The sequence below is a fragment of the Gorilla gorilla genome, chromosome 18 (genome assembly GCF_029281585.2).
Source record: "Gorilla gorilla gorilla isolate KB3781 chromosome 18, NHGRI_mGorGor1-v2.1_pri, whole genome shotgun sequence".
NCBI classification, from domain to species: Eukaryota; Metazoa; Chordata; class Mammalia; order Primates; family Hominidae; genus Gorilla; species Gorilla gorilla.
The window spans coordinates 75,626,951-75,648,851 of record NC_073242.2 but is presented as its reverse complement, the minus strand read 5'-3'; the positions used below and the strand labels follow the sequence as shown (position 1 = coordinate 75,648,851).

General features: G+C 39.7%; 1 protein-coding gene and 1 pseudogene across 2 annotated transcripts in view; one reads left to right on the top strand and one right to left on the bottom strand.

Annotated features, from left to right (window-relative positions):
• Positions 1-12,358, top strand: part of SHCBP1 (SHC binding and spindle associated 1) — a 40,787-nt gene extending 28,429 nt beyond the window's left edge. For both annotated transcript variants that reach the window (XM_019011369.4, XM_004057596.5), the window contains 3 exons: positions 8,839-8,925; positions 9,271-9,412; positions 10,859-12,358. In XM_019011369.4, coding sequence (XP_018866914.1) covers positions 8,839-8,925; positions 9,271-9,412; positions 10,859-11,184 — 555 coding nt within the window. In that variant the 3' untranslated portion in view covers positions 11,185-12,358. The remainder of the gene's footprint in view (positions 1-8,838; positions 8,926-9,270; positions 9,413-10,858) is intronic.
• An 8,438-nt stretch (positions 12,359-20,796) lies between these two features.
• On the bottom strand, positions 20,797-21,400 carry LOC101141490 (ras-related protein Rab-31-like; annotated as a pseudogene).
• Positions 21,401-21,901: the final 501 nt, after the last annotated feature.

The following is a 21,901-nucleotide window of genomic DNA, read 5'->3' as shown; positions in this document are numbered from 1 at the left end:
TTTTATCATAAGTGGATGTTGACTTCTTTTTTTTTGAGTTCCTTTCTCAGGACTAGGCTGACTTTTAATGTTTTTTCTGGATAGATTGATATGATCGCATGATTTTTCTTACTGGAAAACAGAAAATGGTGGGTTACATTGGTTGATTTTCAAATTTTGAGCCAGCCTTGCCTCTGTGGCATAAACCCCACTTGGTCATGGTATATAATTATTTTTATATATTGCTGAATTGTATTTGCTAATCTTTTGTTAGGAAATTTTGCATCTATATTCATGAATATTGGACTCTAGTTTTGGTTTTCTGTGCCACTGTCTTTGTCTGGTTTTATTATCGATAATAATAGCTTCATAAAATGAATACTGAAGTGTTCCCTTCTCTTCTATTTTGTAAACGAGATTGTGCAGAATTGCTGTTTATTCTTCAGATGTTTGATGGATTTCTCCAATGCAATCACCTGGGCCTGGAGATTTCTCTTTTGGAATTTTTAAAATTATGAATTCAATTTCATTAATAGTTAAAAGGATATTCAAATGACCTATTTCATATTGAGTATATTTTGGTAGTTTGTGCTTTTTGTGGTATTGGACTACTACTTCTAAGTTGTCAGATTTATATGCATAGAATTGTTTGTAGTATTTCCTTATTCTTCTGATATCTGCAGGGTATATAGTAATGATGCCTGTTTCATGCTTGATGTTGGTAGTTTGTGTCTTCTCTCTTTTGAGAACCAACTCTTTGTTTCATTGTTCTGTGTTTTTTTTCTTTTTGATAATTGTTCTGTTTTCAATTTCACTTATGTTCTTTTTTTAGATTTAATTTTAATTTTTAGTTTTACTTTTTTATGTTCTTTTTATGATTTCATTCCTTCTGCTTGTTTTGGATTTATTTTACTTGTTTTGGGTTTTCCACCTGAGAGATTAGATTATTGATTTGAGACTTTTTCTCTTTTCTAATGTAAGCATTTAATGCTATAAACTTGTCTGTCAGCATTGCTCTAGCTGTTTTGTAAATTTTGATATTTTTTATTTTTATTCGTTGGTTTGTGCAGAATTTAGAAGTGTGTTGTTTAGTTTCTAAATATTTGGAGTTTTACTATTATCTTTCTGTTGTTGAATTCCAGTTTCATTCCATTGTGGTCGGAAAACACACTATATGATTTTAATTCTTTTATATTTCTAGAGGTTTCTTTTATGGCTCAGGATATGGTCTATCTGGATACATATTCTGTGAGCAAATGAAAAGAATGGGTATTCCGCTGTCATTGGGTGGTATATTCTATAAAATGTCAACTAGATCAAGTTGGTTGGTGGTGTTGAGTTCTTTTGTATTCTTTCTGATTTTTTTTTTCTGCCAATTGTTGAGAGAGGGGTGTTGAAGTCTCTAATTATAACTGAATTTGTTTGTTTGCCTTTTCAGTACTATTAGTTTTTGCTTCACATATTTTGCAGTTCTGTTTGGTGTATGCTCACTTAGGATTGCTGTGTCTTTTTGGTGAGTCAGCATGTTTATGATTATGTCTGTCTCTGGTAATTTTTTTTGCTCCAAAGTCTACTTTATCTGATGTTAATATAGCCACACCTGCTTTCCTTTGATTATTGTTTGCATGATATGTCTTTTTCTATTTTTTTTAAATTATACTTTAAGTTCTAGGGTACATGTGCACAACGTGCAGGTTTGTTACATATGTATACATGTGCCATGTTGGTGTGCTGCACCCATTAACTCGTCATTTACATTAGGTATATCTCCTAATGCTATCCCTCCCTGCTCCCCTCACCCCACGACAGGCCCCAGTGTGTGATGTTCCCCACCCTGTGTACAAGTGTTCTCATTGTTCAATTCCCACCTATGAGTGAGAACATGTGGTGTTTGGTTTTCTGTCCTTGCGATAGTTTGCTCAGAATGATGATTTCCAGCTTCATCCATGTCCCTACAAAGGACATGAACTCATCCTTTTTTATGGCTGCATAGTATTCCATGGTGTATATGTGCCACATTTTCTTAATCCAGTCTATTTTTGATGGACATTTTCATTGGTTCCAAGTCTTTGCTATTGTGAATAGTGCCACAATAAACATACATGTGCATGTGTCTTTATAGCAGCATGATTTATACTCCTTTGGGTATATACCCAGTAATGGGATGGCTGGATCAAATGGTATTTCTAGTTCTAGATCCTTGAGGAATTGCCACACTGTCTTCCACAATGGTTAAACTAATATACACTCCCACCAACAGTGTAAAAGTGTTCCTATTTCTCCACATCCTCTCCAGCACCTGTTGCTTCCTGACTTTTTAATGATCACCATTCTAACTGGTGTGAAATGGTATCTCATTGTGTTTTTGATTTGCATTTCTCTGATGGCCGGTGATGGCGAGCATTTTTTCATGTGTCTGTTGGCTGCATAAATGTCTTCTTTTGAGAAGTGTCTGTTCATATCCTTTGCCCACTTTTTGATGGGGTTGTTTGATTTTTTCTTGTAAATTTGTTTAAGTTCTTCATAGATTCTGGATATTAGCCCTTTGTCAGATGGGTAGATTGTAAAAATTTTCTTGCATTCTGTAGGTTGCCTGTTCACTCTGATGGTAGTTTGTTCTGCTGTGCAGAAGCTCTTTAGTTTAACTAGATCCCATTTGTCAATTTTGGCTTTTGTTGCCATTGCTTTTGGTGTTTTAGTCGTGAAGTCCTGCCATGCGTATGTCCTGAATGGTATTGCCTAGGTTTTCTTCTAGGGTTTTAATGGTTTTAGGTCTAACATTTAAGTCTTTAATCCATCTTGAATTAATTTTTGTAAGGTGTAAGGAAGGGATCCAGTTTCAGCTTTCTACATATGACTAGCCAGTTTTCCCAGCACCATTTATTAAATAGGGAATCCTTTCCCCATTTCTTGTTTTTGTCAGGTTTGTCAAAGATCAGATGGTTGTAGATGTGTGGTATTATTTCTGAGGGCTCTGTTCTGTTCCATTGGTCTATATCTCTGTTTTGGTACCAGTACCATGCTGTTTTGGTTACTGTAGCCTTGTAGTATAGTTTGAAGTCAGGTAGCGTGATGCCTCCGGCTTTGTTCTTTTGGCTTAGGATTGTCTTGGCGATGTGGGCTCTTTTTTGGTTCCATATGAACTTTAAAGTAGTTTTTCCAATTCTGTGAAGAAAGTCCTTGGTAGCTTGATGGGGATGGCATTGAATCTATAAATTACCTTGGGCAGTATGGCCATTTTCATGATATTGATTCTTCCTATCCATGAGCATGGAATGTTCTTCCATTTGTTTGTGTCCTCTTTTATTTCATTGAGCAGTGGTTTGTAGTTCTCCTTGAAGAGGTCCTTCACATCCCTTGTAAGTTGGATTCCTAGGTATTTTATTCTCTTTGAAGCAATTTTGAATGGGAGTTCACTTATGATTTGACTCTCTGTTTATCTGTTATTGGTGTATAGGAATGCTTGTGATTTTTGCACATTGATTTTGTGTCCTGAGACTTTGCTGAAGTTGCTTATCAGCTTAAGGAGATATTGGGCTGAGACGATGGGGTTTTCTAGATATGCAATCATGTCATCTGCAAACAGGGACAATTTGACTTCCTCTTTTCCTAATTCAATACCCTTTATTTCTTTCTCCTGCCTGATTGCCCTGGCCAGAACTTCCAACACTATGTTGAATAGGAGTGGTGAGAGAGGGCATCCCTGTCTTGTGTGCCAGTTTTCAAAGGGAATGCTTCCAGTTTTTGCCCATTGATTATGATATTGGCTGTGGGTTTGTCATAAACAGCTCTTATTATTTTGAGATACATTCCATCAATTCCTAGTTTATTGAGAGTTTTTAGCATGAAACGCTGTTGAATTTTGTTGAAGGCCTTTCCTGCATCTATTGAGATAATCATGTGGTTTTTGTCTTTGGTTCTGTTTATATGATGGATTACGTTTATTGATTTGCATATGTTGAACCAGCCTTGCATCCCATGGATGAAGCCAACTTGATCATGGTGGATAAGCTTTTTGATGTGCTGCTGGATTCGGTTCGCCAGTATTTTATTGAGGATTTTTGCATCGATGTTCATCAGGCATATTGGTCTAAATTCTCTTTTTTTGTTGTGTCTCTGCCAGGCTTTGGTATCAGGATGATGCTGGCCTCATAAAATGAGTTAGGGAGGATTCCCTCTTTTTCTATTGATTGGAATAGTTTCAGAAGGAATGGTACCAGCTCCTCTTTGTACCTCTGGTAGAATTCGGCTGTGAATCCGTCTGGTCCTGGACTTTTTTTGATTGGTAGGCTATTAATTATTGCCTCAATTTCCGAACCTGTTATTGGTCTATTCAGAGATTCAACTTCTTCCTGGTTTAGTCTTGGGAGGGTGTATGTGTCGAGGAATTTATCCATTTCTTCTAGATTTTCTAGTTTGTTTGCATAGAGGTGTTTATAGTGTTCTCTGATGGTAGTTTGTATTTCTGTGGGATTGGTGGTGATATCCCCTTTATTAGTTTTTATTGCATCTATTTGATTCTTCTCTCTTTTCTTCTCTATTAGTCTTGCTAGTGGTCTGTCAATTTTGTTAATCTTTTCAGAAAACCAACTCCTGGATTCATTGATTTTTTGAAGGGTTTTTTGTGTCTCTATTTCCTTCAGTTCTTCTCTGATCTTAGTGATTTCTTGCCTTCTGCTAGCTTTGGAATGTGCTTTCTCTTGCTTCTCTAGTTCTTTTAATTGTGATGTTAGGGTGTCAATTTTAGATCTTTCCTGCTTTCTCTTGTGGGCATTTAGTGCTATAAATTTCCTTCTACACACTGCTTTAAATGTGTCCCAGAGATTCTGGTATGTTGTGTCTTTGTTCTCATTGGTTTCAAAGAACATCTTTGTTTCTGCCTTCATTTCGTTATGTACCCAGTTGTCATTCAGGAGCAGGTTGTTCAGTGTCCATGTAGTGGAGCAGTTTTGTTTTGAGTGAGTTTCTTAATCTTCAGTTCTAGTTTGATTGCACTGTGGTCTGAGAGACAGTTTGTTATAATTTCTATTCTTTTATATTTGCTGAGGAGTGCTTTACTTCCAACTATGTGGTCAATTTTGGAATAAGTGTGATGTGGTGCTGAAAAGAATGTATATTTTGTTGATTTGGGGTGGAGAGTTCTGTAGATGTCTATTAGGTCCGCTTGGTGCAGAGCTGAGTTTAATTCCTGGGTATCCTTGTTAACTTTCTGTCTTGTTGATCTGTCTAATGTTGACAGTGGGGCGTTAAAGTCTCCCATTATTATTGTGTGGGAGTCTAAGTCTCTTTGTAGGTCTCTAAGGGCATGCTTTATGAATCCGGGTGCTCCTGTATTGGGTGCATATATATTTAGGATAGTTATATGCCCATATATATTTAGGATAGTTAGCTCTTGTTGAAGAGTCTTTTTCTATTGTTTTAATTTCAACTTGCCTATATTCTGTTTGAAGTGAGTTGTAGACAGCATATAGTTGAGTCATGTTTTTAATCCACGTTGGCAATCTTTGTCTTTTAATTGTATTTAGACCACTTACATTTAATTATTGATATTAAATCTTTAGTTTATTTCGTGTTTTCTGTTTGTTATGCTTTTCATTTCTTGATTTGCTTTTTTTCTGTCATCCTGTGGGTACCTGAACATTTTTCAGAATTTCATTTGTTTTTGAGAATATCTCCTCATATAGCTTTTTTAGTGGTCACCCTAGGTTGTATATTATATGTACACAACAGTTTACTGGTGTCACCAGTTCAAGTAAAGTATAGAAACCTTGCCTCCTTTTATTATTCTCTACCATCTCGTTTTTATAATTGTCTTAAACATTTGCCTTACGTACGTACATCTAGAACCATATTAGAGAATTTTATGATTTTTGTTTCAAATGTCAAACATAATTTAGAACACTCAAGAGAAGGAAAGCTTATTGTATTTACCTATATCTTTGCTTACTGTGTTCTTTTTTTTTCTTTTTGATGTTCCAGGATCTTCTCTTTTATCATTTCTTTTTTGTTTAGATAACTTCCTTTAGTCATTCTATGAAGATACGTCTGCTGGTGACAAATTTTCCTATTTTTCCTTCTTCTTAGAATATCTTGATTTCCTCCTCATTCCTGAAGAATATTTTCACTGGTTATAGGATTCTGGGTTGACAATTTCTTTTCTTTTAGCCCTTGAACAATACTGTGTGTCTTTCATCTGACGTCCATGGTTTCTGATGCTGTCAATCACATTTTCTGTCCTATAGGTAAGGCATGAAATTTTAATTGATGCTTTCAAGATTTTTGTTTTAAGCTTACCCTAGTTTAATTATGATGTATGTTGGCGTGGATTTCTTTGAGTTTATCCTGTTTGGTGTCTGCTCAGCTTCTTGAACCTGTAGGCTTATTATCCAAATCCTGCCAAATTTGGGAGCTTTTAGTCACTATTTCTTGAAGTATGTTTTTAGCCTCACCCTCTTTCTTTCCAGGACTCTGATGACATGAATATTGGATCTTTTGTTATATTCCAGCAGACCCCTGGAGCTCTGTTTACTTTTCTTTTTCACTGTTTTCTCTGCTATTGGGTAAATTTTATTGTTCTGTCTTCCAGTTCACTGATTCTTTCCTCTGTTGTTTTCATTCTGCTGTTGAGCACATCCATTGAGCTTTCTATTTCAGTTATTGTATTTTTCAATTCTAAAATTTCCATTTGGTTCTTTATATCATCTACTTCTTTGCTGAGACTTCATTTTTCATTGGTTTTATGTGCGTTCATAATTGCTTATTGAAGCATTTTTATCATGGCTGCTTTAAAATCACTGTCAGTTAATTCTATCATCTCTGACATCTTGGTTTTGGCATCTGTTAATTGTCTTATTCATTTTGACATTTTCCTGATTCTTGGTATGACAAGGGATTTTCAAATGAAAGTTGGATATTTTTGTATTATGTTGTGAGAATCTGGATCTTCTGTTTTAACTTGGCTTCTCTGATACTACTACAAGAAGGGACAGGGTTGGGGGTAGATGGGTATCATCTTGTTTCTGGTGGAGGTAGAAGTCATGGTTCCCACTTGGCGTTCATTGATACCCAAGTTGGGTGGGGGAGCTCCTTCTTACTGCTATGTAGGGGTGGGAGGTCTAGCTTCCTACATGGTCTCCACTGGCACTGTGATATATGGGAGTGGTCTTGTTACCAGTGGGCAATGGTGAAAGTCTGGAATCTCCACTAGGCCTGCTCTGACACTGCCCCAGTAGGGAGGGAGTGGTTGTCTTGGCACTGCCAGGTGGGGGTACAAGTCCAGGCTCCTCATATAGTTTTCACTGACACTGCTGCAGGGACGGCCTTGCAACTGTGGTTGGTGGGGATGAAAGTCCTGGCTCTGTGGTGTTTACCTGGAATAGAGCTATTATTATCTAAAAGTTTTCCTCTTTCTAGGTTGCCTAGTCCTTTCGTTAGAGCAGCTTTTTTTTGGGTGTATGTCTGTTGGTGTACTGGATTGCTGGCTTCTTCAGCTCCAAGTCTAGGGATTATGAAGCAAAAAGAAAGGAACTTACCACTGTGTTGGTGTTGTTTCTTGGGTCCTGAGGTCCCTAGCTGGTCTGCCTTCTTCTATCCATTTTTCAGTCTTACGCTTGTTTTATATACAATGCCCATGGTTTTTGGTCGTACCTAGCAGGAGGAATAGGGACATCTACTCCATCATCCCAGAAGTGGCAGGCTCCTCAGTTACTTTTTAATTGCCAAATTATCTGTTCCTTTTCATAACATATTTTGAATATGACTTTCATTTGCTACATGACTGCTGGTTTAAATTGTTCTCCTTTACAAATTTTATGTGATACCTGACAGTTTGATATTTAATTTTAACCATCTTGCTATAGATATTTTTTAACATAGTCGCCCCAAAATCTTTTTTTGTACATAACCCCAAACTGAAAATCTCTTAGAAGACACAATTAGCACATTTTTAAAATCCTCTCTACGAAAGAGTTAGATTGGTATATACATATGGTTCAGGCATATGTACAGGGTGAAGTAATAATAAATGTTTTCTCATGGAATACTACTGCTACTAGAAAATTAACTGAACATACATGCATTAGATGTGTCATCAGCAACTCTTCTTCATCGATGCTGTTGTGCATTAAATTATTCCCAAATGGTTGCTGAAATAACTATAGAGGTTTGAGTGAATCATTTTTGTTTTCCAGAGTGACTTGCATAGCATTAGGAAAGAAATTCTTACTATTTTTATGTTTTTTGGTGCCATAAGGTAGAGAGAATAGTGTCATGTTTGATCTTTCTGGTTACTCTGTTTGAATGACACTTGAACTGGCTGCTGATGTTAATGTGTGTGGTAGGGAAAGCCATTGTTGGACTCATAGAAATGATTTTTAAGTTGGGTTGGGGTATTTTAAAACTTGACACGTTTTGGAAAATGTGGGGTCTTGTTTCTATCCTCAAATTACAATATTTTACTAAATTCAAATACTTTTCTCCAACTAATTGAGTATCTGAGAGAATGGTCATTTTGAATAAGTGTGTCTTTCAACAAAATTGTTAAATGACTTTTTTTTCTTGGCAGAATCAGAAAACATTTATCTAGAATGAAAGAGAGTAGAGCAAGAATCAAGTGTTGGCACTCTTAGCGTGTGTGTGTGTGTGTGTGTGGTTTTGAAAATGATAAATTGTCAACAACTTGCTAGAAATGGAACAAATGGAAATGTTGATTAAAAATGGCTGGTAAAACTTATCTGTAAAATACTTTATCTTTGTGCTGTACATTTGTACTGTGTTAAAGGCTAAGAAGTAATTGTAATAAACTCTTGTAGTCTTGCCTTTTAAAAACTGATTGTCATTATCTCAAACTGTGACTCACAGGGTGCTGGTATAGAAATCTACCCTGGGAGTCAGTGCACCCTGAGTGACAATGGGATCCATCACTGCAAGGAAGGGATCCTCATTAAGGTGAGCATCAGCCAAAACACCCACTTTTCAATGGATAGAATGGCTTTACCTACAAATTATGCTATATTAAATTGTTGGGTTCTATTTTCTGGTTTTGAAAAGCATAAACAGTGTACACATTTCAATAATATCAGTGATTGGAATCTCTTGTGAGAATGCTGTTACCTATAGATCTGCAGAAATGACAGAGGAAAGCTGTGTCACTAAGGGTGCAGACTGTGCTACAACATGGGACTAAACATAGCTTTTTCCTTTTATTTTTAGAATAGTGTGAATAAAGAAGATTTTTAAGGCAGGAAATGTTGAATATGACAGTTCCTAAAACATTTGTTTTCAATGTCACAGGACTTCTTAGATGAACATTATGACATTCCCAAGATATCCATGGTGAATAATATAATACATAATAATGAAGGTTATGGTGTTGTCTTGGTGAAACCTACAATCTTCTCTGACCTGCAAGAAAATGCTGAAGATGGAACTGAAGGTATATTGAGTAATTTTTAATATAAAAACCAGACATAATTTATTTCAGCATTAAATGCTGATTAAGGATCTGAGTCTTCCTCTCTTCCTTAAAAAAGGTTGTTGGGATATGCTTGGGCATGGAAAGAGAGAAGCTTGATAAAGTCATAACATTACAGACTGTGAAAGAAACTTTCAAGGTCAACTAGTTCAACTGTCATTCAAAATCTTGATGTTGTGGTTTCTGTGCGGTTCCCTTCTTATCATGGTTAGCTTTCAATGAGGGTGGATGTGTGATAGCAACGATGGGTGTGTGATAGCAATGGTGGGTGTGTGATGCTATGGTGGGTGTGTGACAGCAACAGTGGGTGTGTGACAGCAATGGTGGCTCCTACTGGTGTTTGTTAAGGCTGGAGACAGTGAAATGAATGTGCCAGGCTGAAGGCTGCATTTCCTGGAGGGGATAGTGGAGTTTACCTCTGTTTTTATTGGTAGAAGTAAATGCCTTCCTGTCACCTGCCTTTCTTGGCAGCGAAGGGGAGCTAACTCAGTGGAAATCTGTGAACTTCAAGCTGTGATGTAGACCACTATTAAGTCTCAGTCATAGAGAAGGATTAAGCTTTGATGTAGGTGAGGAAAGTTTAAAGCAGTTTATTTATTTAATCAGCTTTTTCAGGTTGAAAGAGTTTAAAGGGTCATCCTTCAGGATCTGTTCCAGTTACATCTCTGCAAGTTCTTTATTTCTTCACAGGTCTCACAAAAGTAAAATAAAGGTGTCAGCTGGGCAGGACTCATCTGAAAGCTCGGGGGCAGACTCTGTCTCCAAACGCATTCATGTCATTCATGGGCAGAATTCATTCCTTTAGTTCATGGGTCTGAAGTCTCCATTTTCTTGTTGGCTGCTGGCTGTTTGCTGGGGCTGGCGCTCAGCTCCTAGAGGCTGCTCTCAGGTTCTTGCCTCATGGCCCCCCCATCTCAGCAACAGAGAACATCCCTCAAGGCAAATCTCTCATGCTCTGAATTTCTCTGACTTCCTCTTTAGCAACCAGCTGGAGAAAACTGATTAGCAATCTTAATTACATTGTAAAATTACAGTGCAAAATTCTTCTGCCATTTAATAGGCATGAAAGTAATACCAGGGGGTGGGGATCATGGGGCCTATCTAGAATTAGCTGCTAGATTGGGACTTCATTTAGAAAAGTGGCACTATCTTATCAATCTGTGCATCCTATCTCCTAATGCAGTGCTTAGCAGATAGTAACTATCCAGGAAATGTCTGTTGAGTAAAAGTGATTCTCGGATGAAAAGGGTAAAGGAAGAGTTCAAAATTGGTGATCCTGTGTGAGGGTCAGGGAACCTTGGCATAGAAAGCAAGGCAGCTGCTTGTTGAGAAGACTGTGTAGAAATATATGTTTTTGTTGGGTTAGCTTGTATATTTAACTTTGTTATTATTTGTTTGTTTCTCCAGAAAATAAAGCGCTTAAAATTCAGACAAGTGGAGAGCCAGATGTGGCTGAAAGAGTGGATCTAGAAGAGCTGATTGAGTGTGCAACTGGTAAAATGGAGCTTTGTGCAAGAATTGACCCTTCTGAGCAAGTCGAGGGAAATTGTGAAATTGTAAATGAACTAATTGCTGCCTCCACACAGAAAGGCCAGATAAAGAAGAAAAGGTTGAGTGAACTGGGGATCACGCAAGCTGATGACAACTTAATGTCACAGGAGATGTTTGTTGGGATTGTGGGGAACCAGTTCAAGTGGAATGGGAAAGGTAGTTTTGGCACATTTCTTTTCTGACTACAGTGATGTAAGTAGATAGCAAAATACTGGATTTTGCACATGCTGCCCTAAGAATCACTGCTGCCATTGTAGTTTGCTGTATTGTCTGTATTTTATATTTGATTATTTGGGCTTGAGTGAAAGGTAGATTTATTTCCATTTGCAGGTGTTGCACATAAAACACTCGCTCTTTATAAGAAAAATCATAAATGCATATAAAATAGAAAATATTTGGAGATTGCTTATCTGAAAGTCTTGCTTTCTTATACACATGGTTCTCTCATATTAAGCCTGGTAGTAACTTTTTAGTGTAATTACCTTTAGCACTTCAAAGACGAGGAAGTAAGGAAGGGAATGCAAGACTAGTGCATAAAAATGCAATAGGTGTCATATGTACAGCATTCTTCTTAGAGTTGCCTTTTCATCCCAATTACAGTGAGTCCGATTTCCATCCTGTATTTGCATAATACTTGTCTTAAAATAAAAGCTTTTATGATTGGGAATTTATCTGCCTAATCAGACTTATTATTGAGACGTCAATGGGACGCATTTTTCTGTTGAGCTATGCAGTCATCAAAACAGCGATAGACAGCATAGGAGGTTTGAAGCAGAAATGAAATGTGTTATTCAGAGCCAATGTTGTACATAGAGCATTTTCACTATTGCTGAATGGGAATGATTAAAAACAAGGTATTTTTCGGGCCAGGCGGTGGCTCACACTTGTAATCGCAGCACTTTGGGAGGCTGAGGCAGGAGGATCACTTGAGCCCAGGAGTTCAAGACTAGCCTAGGCAACATAGTGAGACCCTGTCTCTACTAAAAATAAATTTAAAAAAAATTAGCTGAGTGTGGTGGTGCATGCATGTAGTTCCAGCTACTCAGGAGGCTGAGGCTAGAGGATCCTTGAGCCTAGGAGGTTGAGGCTGCAGTGAGGTGTGATTGCACCACTGCATTCCAGCTTGGGCGACAGAGCGAGACCCAGTCTCAAAAAAAAAAAAAGTATTTTTCTCTTACCGTTACAGTATTCTGAGTATATTACTGACACAGTCAAAATGATTAACTGTACAACCTGTATCTGCTGGGTGTTCTTGTTATCATATTGTAAAACAGCTTTAAAAATATTTATATTTTAAAAACTGTATGTGACATTAATATGCCTAATGATTAAAATTATAGTGATGAAATAACAAAATTGAATCTTGTTATATCTTTTCAAACTCACTGTGGGCCATAGTGTCAGTGTAGCATATGTGGTCATTTAAGAATACATGGTATTTTGGTATCTGTTTTCATGCTTTAGAAAGAGTATTACGTTTTTTCCCATTAAGTGTGGTTATGTTTGTTTTTTAAATTTGAGTAAAAAATAATTCTTATTTTTTGGATGCTACTAAATGTAGGATTTATGTTAGATTTATTATTTGATCATTGAAAGGTATTTTTACTTTTAAAAAATCTTGTTGCAAAGAGGTTTAAAAAGTAATGTTCATTTCTGCATCAGTTTCAGCCAAATGTTGATATTAAAACCTTTTATTCTTTTTTTAAATTTTTGCCTCTAGATGTGATGCCTGAAGATAAAAACCATTTATTCAACTTTAAAAAAAAAATCACTTTTTTTTTTTTTTTGAGATGGAGTCTTGCTCTGTCACCCAGGCTGGAGTGCAGTGGCACTATCTCGGCTTACTGCAACCTCCACCTCCTGAATTCAAGCAATTCTCCTGCCTCAGTCGCCTGAGTAGCTGGGATTATAGGTGCCTGCCACCATGCCCAGCTAATTTTTTTTTGTATTTATTTTATTTTTATTTTATTTTGTTTTGTTTTTGAGATGGAGCTTCACTTTGTCACCCAGGCTGGAGTGCAGTGGCATGATCTCGGCTCATTGCAACCTCAGTCTCCTGGGTTCAAGTGATTCTCGTGCCTCAGCCTCCCAAGTAGCTGGTATGACAGCCACCATGCCTGGCTAATTTTGGTATTTTTAGTAGAGACAGGGTTTAACCATGTTGGCCAGGCTGGTCTCAAACTCCTGACCTCAAGTGATCCACCCCCCTTGGCCTCCCAAAGTGCTGGGATTACAGGCGTGAGCCACGCGCCTGGCCTTTTTTTTGTATTTTTAGTAGATATGGGGTTTCACCATGTTGCCCAGGCTGTTCTCAAACTCCTGACCTCAACTGATCCACCCACCTCAGCCTCCCAAATCACATTGATTTTTCAATTGAATTTCTACTTTATCTTGGTTTAGATTTTGTAGATAAGTTAGTAGCATTTATACCTTCCTTGTTCCTTTTTATAACATGGAGTTTTTCAGATTTCATGTCTATTTTAGCTTAAATCTAAGCTTATATTAATTTTTATTCACATGATTCATTATAATGAGTAGGCCTACTTTGTTCTTATTTAAGTTATATGCAGTACATTTTGCCTCAATCATGGAGAGTTAAACATCTCAAATGGTATAGCATAGGGAATTTAGGGAGTGCCCTAGAGGGGTATGGGTTTGATATTTGAGATGAAAACACTGATGTGGAGAAAGGATAGCCTTCTGTGTTGACTAATTGTGTGTCCTGTCCTTATGGTCCACCCTTAGTGTGACCTTGAATTTATGGCAGGTAGCAAAATTCTATACCTTGATTTGAGTATTTTATTTTAGCTTCTTTAGATGTATTTCCCTTCCTCAGTTTCTTGTTGTATTATTGCACCATAGATATTAACACGAATATATTTTTAAAAACTGCCCAGAGATCATTTGATCTCAAGTGTATATACACTTCACTTTTCTGGAGTTATAGAAGGATGGTGAAATAACCATTTTCTGGATTTTGCTTTTCAGAGGGAGATTGAAGAAAGTTCAATAAAACACTGATGAGCTCATAAGAACCGTGTCGTTCATGTTTCTTTGTAATTCAGTTTGCTGTTTTTATTCTTAATCCTTTCTAGGAAGTACATTCCACAGGCTTCTATGGAAATTAAGTTGAAATAAATTTTGATAATTGGCCTTTGATGCAAAATTTATGCATAGCATTTAATTTTATAACATTTTGTTTTATTCTGTGATTAAATATATATATGTATATGTTTTAAAGTCTTATATGTGGTGAACATTCTCCTCTTTTTTTAGTTTTCACTATTAATAGAAAAAAATATATATTTTAAAAACAACAAAGCAGGTGTAATATATCAATGCTCTGAGAATTGCTATTGCTATTTTCCCTTAATATATTGCAGAAAAATATGTCTGTACATACAAATCCACCTTATTCTTTTGATAGTTGTGTTATAGCCCATTGCTGGAATTCTTTCAGTTGTAAGTGATAGAAACTCAACTGAGAAAGGCTGTATGAGAGTTGGTTCTTGGAACTAAACATCTAAGGATGAGAGCTTGATTACATTTCTTACTTTTATAAGTTTTCTTGACAGTATGAGTTCTCTTTTCTTTCTTTTCCCCTTCCCCTTCCCCTCCATCTCCTTCCCCTTCCCCTCCATCTCCTTCCCCTTCCCCTCCATCTCCTTCCCCTTCCCCTCCATCTCCTTCCCTTTCCCTTTCCCTTTCCCTCTCCGTTTTTCTTTCCCTTCCCTTCCCTCTCTGTCACCCAGGCTGGAATGCAATGGCGTGATCTTGGCTCACTGCAACTGCCGCCTCCCATGCGTTAATGGAAGTTGTAAGCTGCTTCTTAAAAATTTATTTTAGGCTGGATGCCTGTAATCCCAGCACTTTGGGAGGCTGAGGTGGGAAGATCGCTTGGGGCTAGGAGTTTGAGACCAGCCAGGGCAACATAGCAAGACCTCATCTCTAAAAAATTTTAAAAATTAGGAAGGCATGGTGGCATGCATCTGTGGTTCCAGCTACTCAGGAGGTAGAAGTAGGAGGATTGCTAGAACCCAGGAGTTACAGGCTGCAGTGAGCTATGATTGCACCACTGCACTCCAGCCTGGGTGATAGAGTGAGGCCCTGTCTCTTAAAAAAAAAATCACAGGCCAGGCACAGTGGCTCATGCCTATAATCCCAGCACTTTGGGAGGCCGAGGCAGGTGGAGGTCAGGAGGTCGAGACCAGCCTGGCCAACATGGTGAAACCCTGTCTCTACTAAAAATACAAAAATTAGCCAGGCATGGTGGCAGGCGCCTGTAATCCCAGCTAGTAGGGAGGCTGTGGCAGGAGAATCACTTGAACCCAGGAGGTGGAGGTTGCAGTGAGCCAAGATAGCGCCATTGAACTCCAGCCTGGGTGACAAGAGCAAAACTCCATCTCAAAAAAAAAAAAATCACAAATAACTATAATGTATTATGTTTCCCATGAAAACAATGCAAAGATTTAATTAGTTCTTAACTGCTTGCTAAATTGTTCCAATTTTATTCCAAATGGGTTTTAAAAAGCTACACACCAAGATTATTTGCACTGTTTCAGTGAGAAAGTTGCCAGTCCACCTGGCCTGAAAGTAGTAGAAGCTGAACTCCACAAGTGTACAGGCTTCTTAGTGAGGGAGGATTTTATTTCCACCCACCCTTGACATCACCCAAACAAATAGGCCTGAGTGCAGAAAACTCTTAATTTTGGATGTAAGCAAATGGAACCAGAAATGTCTGAGATTCTGGGATGTGAATGTGTTCAGCTGAAAGGGTTAATGTCCTGGATCCATTCCACCCAGACTCCCCTTTATCTAAGTGTTCTCAAATGTGTCCACAGTCAAACATCAACCATTTTAGTCAAATTTCAACAAAAATGAGCTAGAGAAACTCTTAGAAATTTGACCTGCTTACCAATTGGCTACTAATATAGAGTCCCCCACTTCCTTTGGAAATGCTTCCAATCTGGAAGATTCAAGACCAGCTTTTAGCCAAGATCGAGTAATAGGTTGTAGGTTTACCCCCATGCCTTACCTAGAAGACTGGACAAGATATATCTGAGACAGTGGTTTTCCAGATGTTATGTAACAGGCAACACAGAACAGTAATACCTAAGAAGAAAAACTGAAAAAGTAAGTTCTACAATTACACCAGCTTAGTGCTTCAGGGCAGATTCCAGGCCTCACTACAGGGAGGGGAAATGAAGCCTGGTTAATTCACTAAGTCAGGGAGACAGAGTCAGAGTTTAGAGGCCAAGGCAGCCAGAATTTGCAAGGCAGATCACTGGAAGGGAGGGAGATGCACAGACAGCACCAGAAACCTGCAGAGGGTCCCCTGTGGTATCACTTGAGTACCAATATGCATGTGTCTAGCTTGTAGATGGCCGTCTTTTTCCATGTGCCTTCACATGGTCTCTACCCTGTGCCTGTTTGTGTCCTCATCTCTTATAAGGATGCCAGTCACATTGGATTAGGGCCTACCCATAAGACCTCTTTTACTTTTAATATACAGGACCTGTCTCGAAATACAGTCATATTTTAAGGCACATGGGTTAAGACTTCAACATAACTTCAATCTATGAATTTTGTGAGAGACATAATTAGCCCATAACACCTTCCTAATGTGGACAGTTATTGGAAGCCAGATGAAATTTATGAAAAATTTGTACTGAAAATATTTCAAAAGTAACATTTTAATAATTTTCAGGTCTATATAGTTAACCTTGAGCTACCTACTTCAAGATGTTGCTAAATAGGGCATGCTTTATTAAATAGATATTTTATTTGTGATTACTGCATTGTTTACTTTTTACACACTTAACAGATTTTAAATCAAATCGATAAGCATATTGCATCTCCTTTATGGATAAATCATGTGCCCCAGAGACCCCAAAATCTTGATGACATTCTGTGAAGTTATACAAATGTATCTAAAGAAACATATCTGTTCTTGTTCTGATTTCAATTATAAATAAAAATCCAATTTCAAAATCAGTTAAGAATGATTTTAATCTAGGAAACCTTGGAATTGTTACACATGTAAAGCCTTGTCTCTGAGAGCCTTTTCTCCTCACCACTGCACCACTCCACAAATCTTAGCTGGTATGGCATAGCATTGCCCCCAGTCATAGGAACCTGAGAGCTCAGCCCCAAGATCACCACCATCATGGGTTTGCTCAGCCTTCGGTGCATGTGACTTCAGCTTCTGGGGTAGGTACAGGGCAACCAAAACGGATGAAGAAACACTTCAGCAAAAAAACCATGATTTGTCCACAAAACAGTGAAAAAGTGTCACATAAAATGAACAAACCAAACAAATCTAACACCATTCTGCATTTCTAGAACTTGGTTTGATATTTGCACAATGTTCTTGGTCACCCACGAATATTTTCTGCATCTATCTGAAGAACTTAATTATTAAGTTACTAAACCTGCTCTTTTGACCATAAATCACAGAATTGTGATGATTAGAAAATTCATTTAGTTCTCTGTGCAGGGCACTTGCCAGTGTGGCGAGTGTAGTGCAATTAAAGATGGGATAGAAGTCTGTGGCATCTGAACTGGACACAGGAGTTCTCAAAATCACGACAGGGCAGTGAAACGGCATGGTCAGAACTGAGGAACATCATTTCCTTGGAAAGTCTTACAAATATCTAAGCACTGCCTGAAGTCAACTGAGTACCTTGCTCCATACACTTCCACAGAAATGGGTAACTGGCACCCATTCATTATAATCCATGTCATCTCTGTCTCTACTTCCCAGGCAGTGTCCCTGTCCCTCACCCCTAGCTTCAGGCTGTGTTTCCAGCTGCTGCTCTGCTTCCGCCATCGATGCCACCTGCAGCAGCTGGCTCCCCCGCTGGATGGCACTGTGGGTAACCTGCATCCTTTCACTGTGCACATGGTTCTCATGCCTTTACGGAGCAGACGCCTTGGCAAATAAATGCCTCAGTGCAGGAGCCACACGCAAGGCATTTCCCTTCTGTGTCCTCTTTCGTGATCTTGAGGTGGGACTTGGGTTTGAAGGCTTTGTCACTCACATGGCATGCAAACTCTTTTGTTACTGTGAACTCTCTGACAGTGCTTTAAGTCTGGGGCACGAATAAATAATTTTCCACACAGCTCACAACTGTAGGGCTTACATCCAGTGTGTGTGCGTTATGTGTGTGTGTGTATCCTTATTTTTTTGAGATGGAGTCTCCCTCTGTCACCCAGGCTGGAGTGCAGTGGCGCGATCTCGGCTCACTGCAACCTCCGCCTCCTGGGTTCAAACGATTCTCCTGCCTCAGCCTCCCGAGTAGCTGGAATTACAGGCACCCACCACCACGCCTGGCTAATTTTTGTATTTTTAGTAGAGATGGGGTTTCTCCATGTTGGTCAGGCTGGTCTCGATTTCCTGACCTCGTGATCCGCCTGCCTCGGCCTCCCAAAGTGCTGTGATTATAGGTGTGACACAGCACGCCCGGTCCTGTGTATGTTTTGAGACGGAGTCTCGCTCTGTCACCCAGGCTGAAGTGCAGTGGCAGGATCTCTTCTCACTGCAACCTCCACCTCCTGGGCTCAAGTGATTCTCCTGCCTCAGCCTCCCAAGTAGCTGGTATTTCAGACTTGCACCACGATGCCTGGCTACTTTTTATATTTTTAGTAGAGACGGAGTTTCACCAGCCTGGTCTTGAACTCCTGACCTCAAGTGATCCACCCACCTTGGCCTCCCAAAATACTGGGATTACAGACATGAGCCATCACGCCCGGCCCCTAAGTGGATTTTTAGGCATTCTTTCAGGTGGGCCTCTGTGGTGAAACCTTTTGTGCACATTTCACAAACGGCTTCTCCGCTGTGTGGCATTTCTCAGCTTTCTCCACTGCCTTCACAGGAAACTTCTTCCCGCACTCCTGGCCGACGTCGCTCCCTAGGTGACTGTGCGGCAAAAGCTCAGACCTCAGGACACTGGTGGCTGTTGTCCAGGCTAGTGTCTGCTTACCCCGCACTCATCCCGTAGTCACACATGAAGGCTTGAGGGGTCTGGAACCACCAATCTTTGAGCCTGGGGTCTCTATGGTTTCTACTTGCTGGCCGTAGCAATGGACTTTCTGAACTTTCTTGCTCTTTCAGAATTGCGTTTTGACCCTGAGTGTGGTCGTGGGTGACTCGCCGGCCTCCCGCCCCGGGGTGTGGTGCCTTTGTTCTGAGTCATCACAAGTGCCATCATCCTGATCCTAGCTTCTTTCAGATCATCCTCTCGAGGCTCAGCAGCGTCTCCGCCAGGGAATGTGGGGCCCTCGCCCTCATTTCCCTGGTCCCTGGAGGTGGGGGCATGCCCGAGGCCGTTTGCCTCCTTCCCTAGACAGAAGCTCCCCGCCCCGGATACAGGCACGAAAGGGCCACGTTTCCTTCTGTAATCAGGCCTCGGGCGCAGGCTGGAGCGGCTCTGAGAACAGGGGGGACCCAGCCCTGCCGACTCCCCCAGGCCCGCTAGCACTCGGCCCTCCCCACTGTTTATATTCAAGATGATGAGAAAATAAATCCGTCAAGTAGGTTAACCACTTCCTACCACATGGAGCTTGAATTTATTTTCTTTGTATTGCAAAATAATTTATACATCATAAAATTTAATCTTTAAAGTGTACAGTTCAGTGGTTTTTAATATATTCTCAAAGTCGTACCACTATCAGCATGATCTAACCCCAGAACATGTCCCTCACCCGCAAAAGAAATCTGTGTCCCTTGCAGTTACTCTCTCTCCATCCCTTCTTCTTCCGGCTCTGGCAATGGCTAATCTATTTTCTGCATCTTTGGATTTGCCTCTTCTGGACATGTCATAGAAATGTAATCATACAATATATGGTCTTTTACTTCTTGTTTGATCTCTTAGCATAATATTTTCAAGGCTCATTCAAGTTGCAGCATGCAACAGTGCTTCATGGCTTTTTATATTTGAATATTGCGTTGTATGCATGGACCACTTTGTTTATCCATTCATCTGTTGATGGACATTTGGATTATTTTCCCTTTTTGGCTATTGTGAATGCAGCTGTTATGGTAATTATCATATGTTAATTCAGTTTCACTTTTTGAGGAACTAGGCCTCCCAGTCCCAAAATTATATGCAGTGATTTAGTCTGATTTGGTTTTTTTGTTTATATATGACCACAACTTAGAAAAATGTTCACCAATTAAAAGAGGTGTAGACAACAGTTTCTAATACATATTTCCCAGGTTCTATAATAGCTCAAGTCTCAGTCTGAGTGATGGTCCATTGACACTTCTCTGATTTCCTTCAGAAAAGTAATAAATAAAGGCTTACTTCCAAAGCTAGCTAAAAAGTAACCTCCCGAATTAAATCTGCCTTTCAGTGAAGGTTGGTTAGGTAACAAAGGCAATGGCACTGAAGAAGTTACTGAAATTTGGATAGATAGCACAGGAAATCCGAGTGGAACACCACTGTAGAATCCCATACACATAATAAGGCAGTAGGCTTTTATACAAATCCAAAAAATTTTAAAGGTTTTTAGCAAAAATGTAACTACTCTTATTACCTAATAAGTATCATCCCTCCAATGTGCATTTCACATACTAACGGCCATTTTGTGGTGGTGTGGTGGGTTTTTCCACAGTTTTCTAAAATCTGTTTTAGGGACATTTCCTGCCCCACCCTGTAGGTCTTCCAGGATGTAAAGCCAGCTCACTCGCTCTTCTGAAAGTGAGGTGCCAGGCCACGGAGCATGGGGTCTTTCAGCAGCACTCAGGGCATGGGGTCTGGCTTCTTCAAGTGCCAGGGACAGCTGCCCTTGGGTCAACAGCGTCTGTGGCTGGCTTGCATGGTTTGCTTCCCAAGTTTCATTGCTCCACTGTTTCCATTTTTGTGGGGGTCCAAGGATGAGATCTGGTGGCTGATACCTTGATATTAATAGCATTTTTTGCCCTTGTCTCAGCCATGATGGCACCCACGGATTCAGCATATTCCTCAGCATCCTTCAGGGGAAACTCCCTAATATCTGAGAGATGGCACTTGTTTCAGTAATAGTCATTACAATGTTTTCTGGACCATGTTCTTTCAGCTCTTTATCCCACTTCTTCAAGGTATGAAATGAATCCTGTTTGGGTAACATCTGTATGAAATGAATCCTATTTGGGTAACATCATGCACTGTATCAGCTGCAGCCGATCCTCCATAGCACATGAGCCAACGAATGAAACCGTTCCTGGCCAGCAGTGTCCCAGATGAGGAACTTGTGAAGGTCATTTCCAGAAGGCGCAGTTTTGGTCACAAAAGATACCTCAACGGTAGGGCTTATGTTGCGGTCAAAGTGATCCTGGGCAAATCGATACACAATGCTTGATTTCCATACGCCAGTGTCCCCGAGAAGGCACACTTTGAGCTCCTCTATTGCCATCATGTGCTGGCTGTCAGGCTGGCAGGGGCTCAGCAGCGTCCTCCCAGCCCCATCAGCATCTCCCGCCTGGGCCCTCGCTGGTGCCGCCCAACTTTTCATCTTCAAAGCCCTTTTTCTACTGCAGTTGCTTTTTCCAACAGCCGCGTATTTATCCCAGGGAAGGAGTCTGGTCGTGGTTGAAGCATATGAATCCCTCTGCCCCGGGTAATGAGATGCTATGACTGGTTATGTCTGCATCAAGTGCACCAAAAGGAGACGCTTTGGGCAGTCCCAAACAATAGCTGTTATAATCCACTACAGCCTGGATTGCAAGATCGTGGGAACTTTCCCGTTTCATAGTTCCATAGGGAGGACATTTGGTTGGTCTCATTAGACTAAAAGGGGAGTAGGGTTTTCTGTGTTTCTTCTTGTTAACTTAGGACTGGGATTTCTTTGGGGATTGAAAGTCAGTTTCAGTTCTAGGTAGAGATGGCTGATTCAATGTATGCATCACTTAGCATGTTA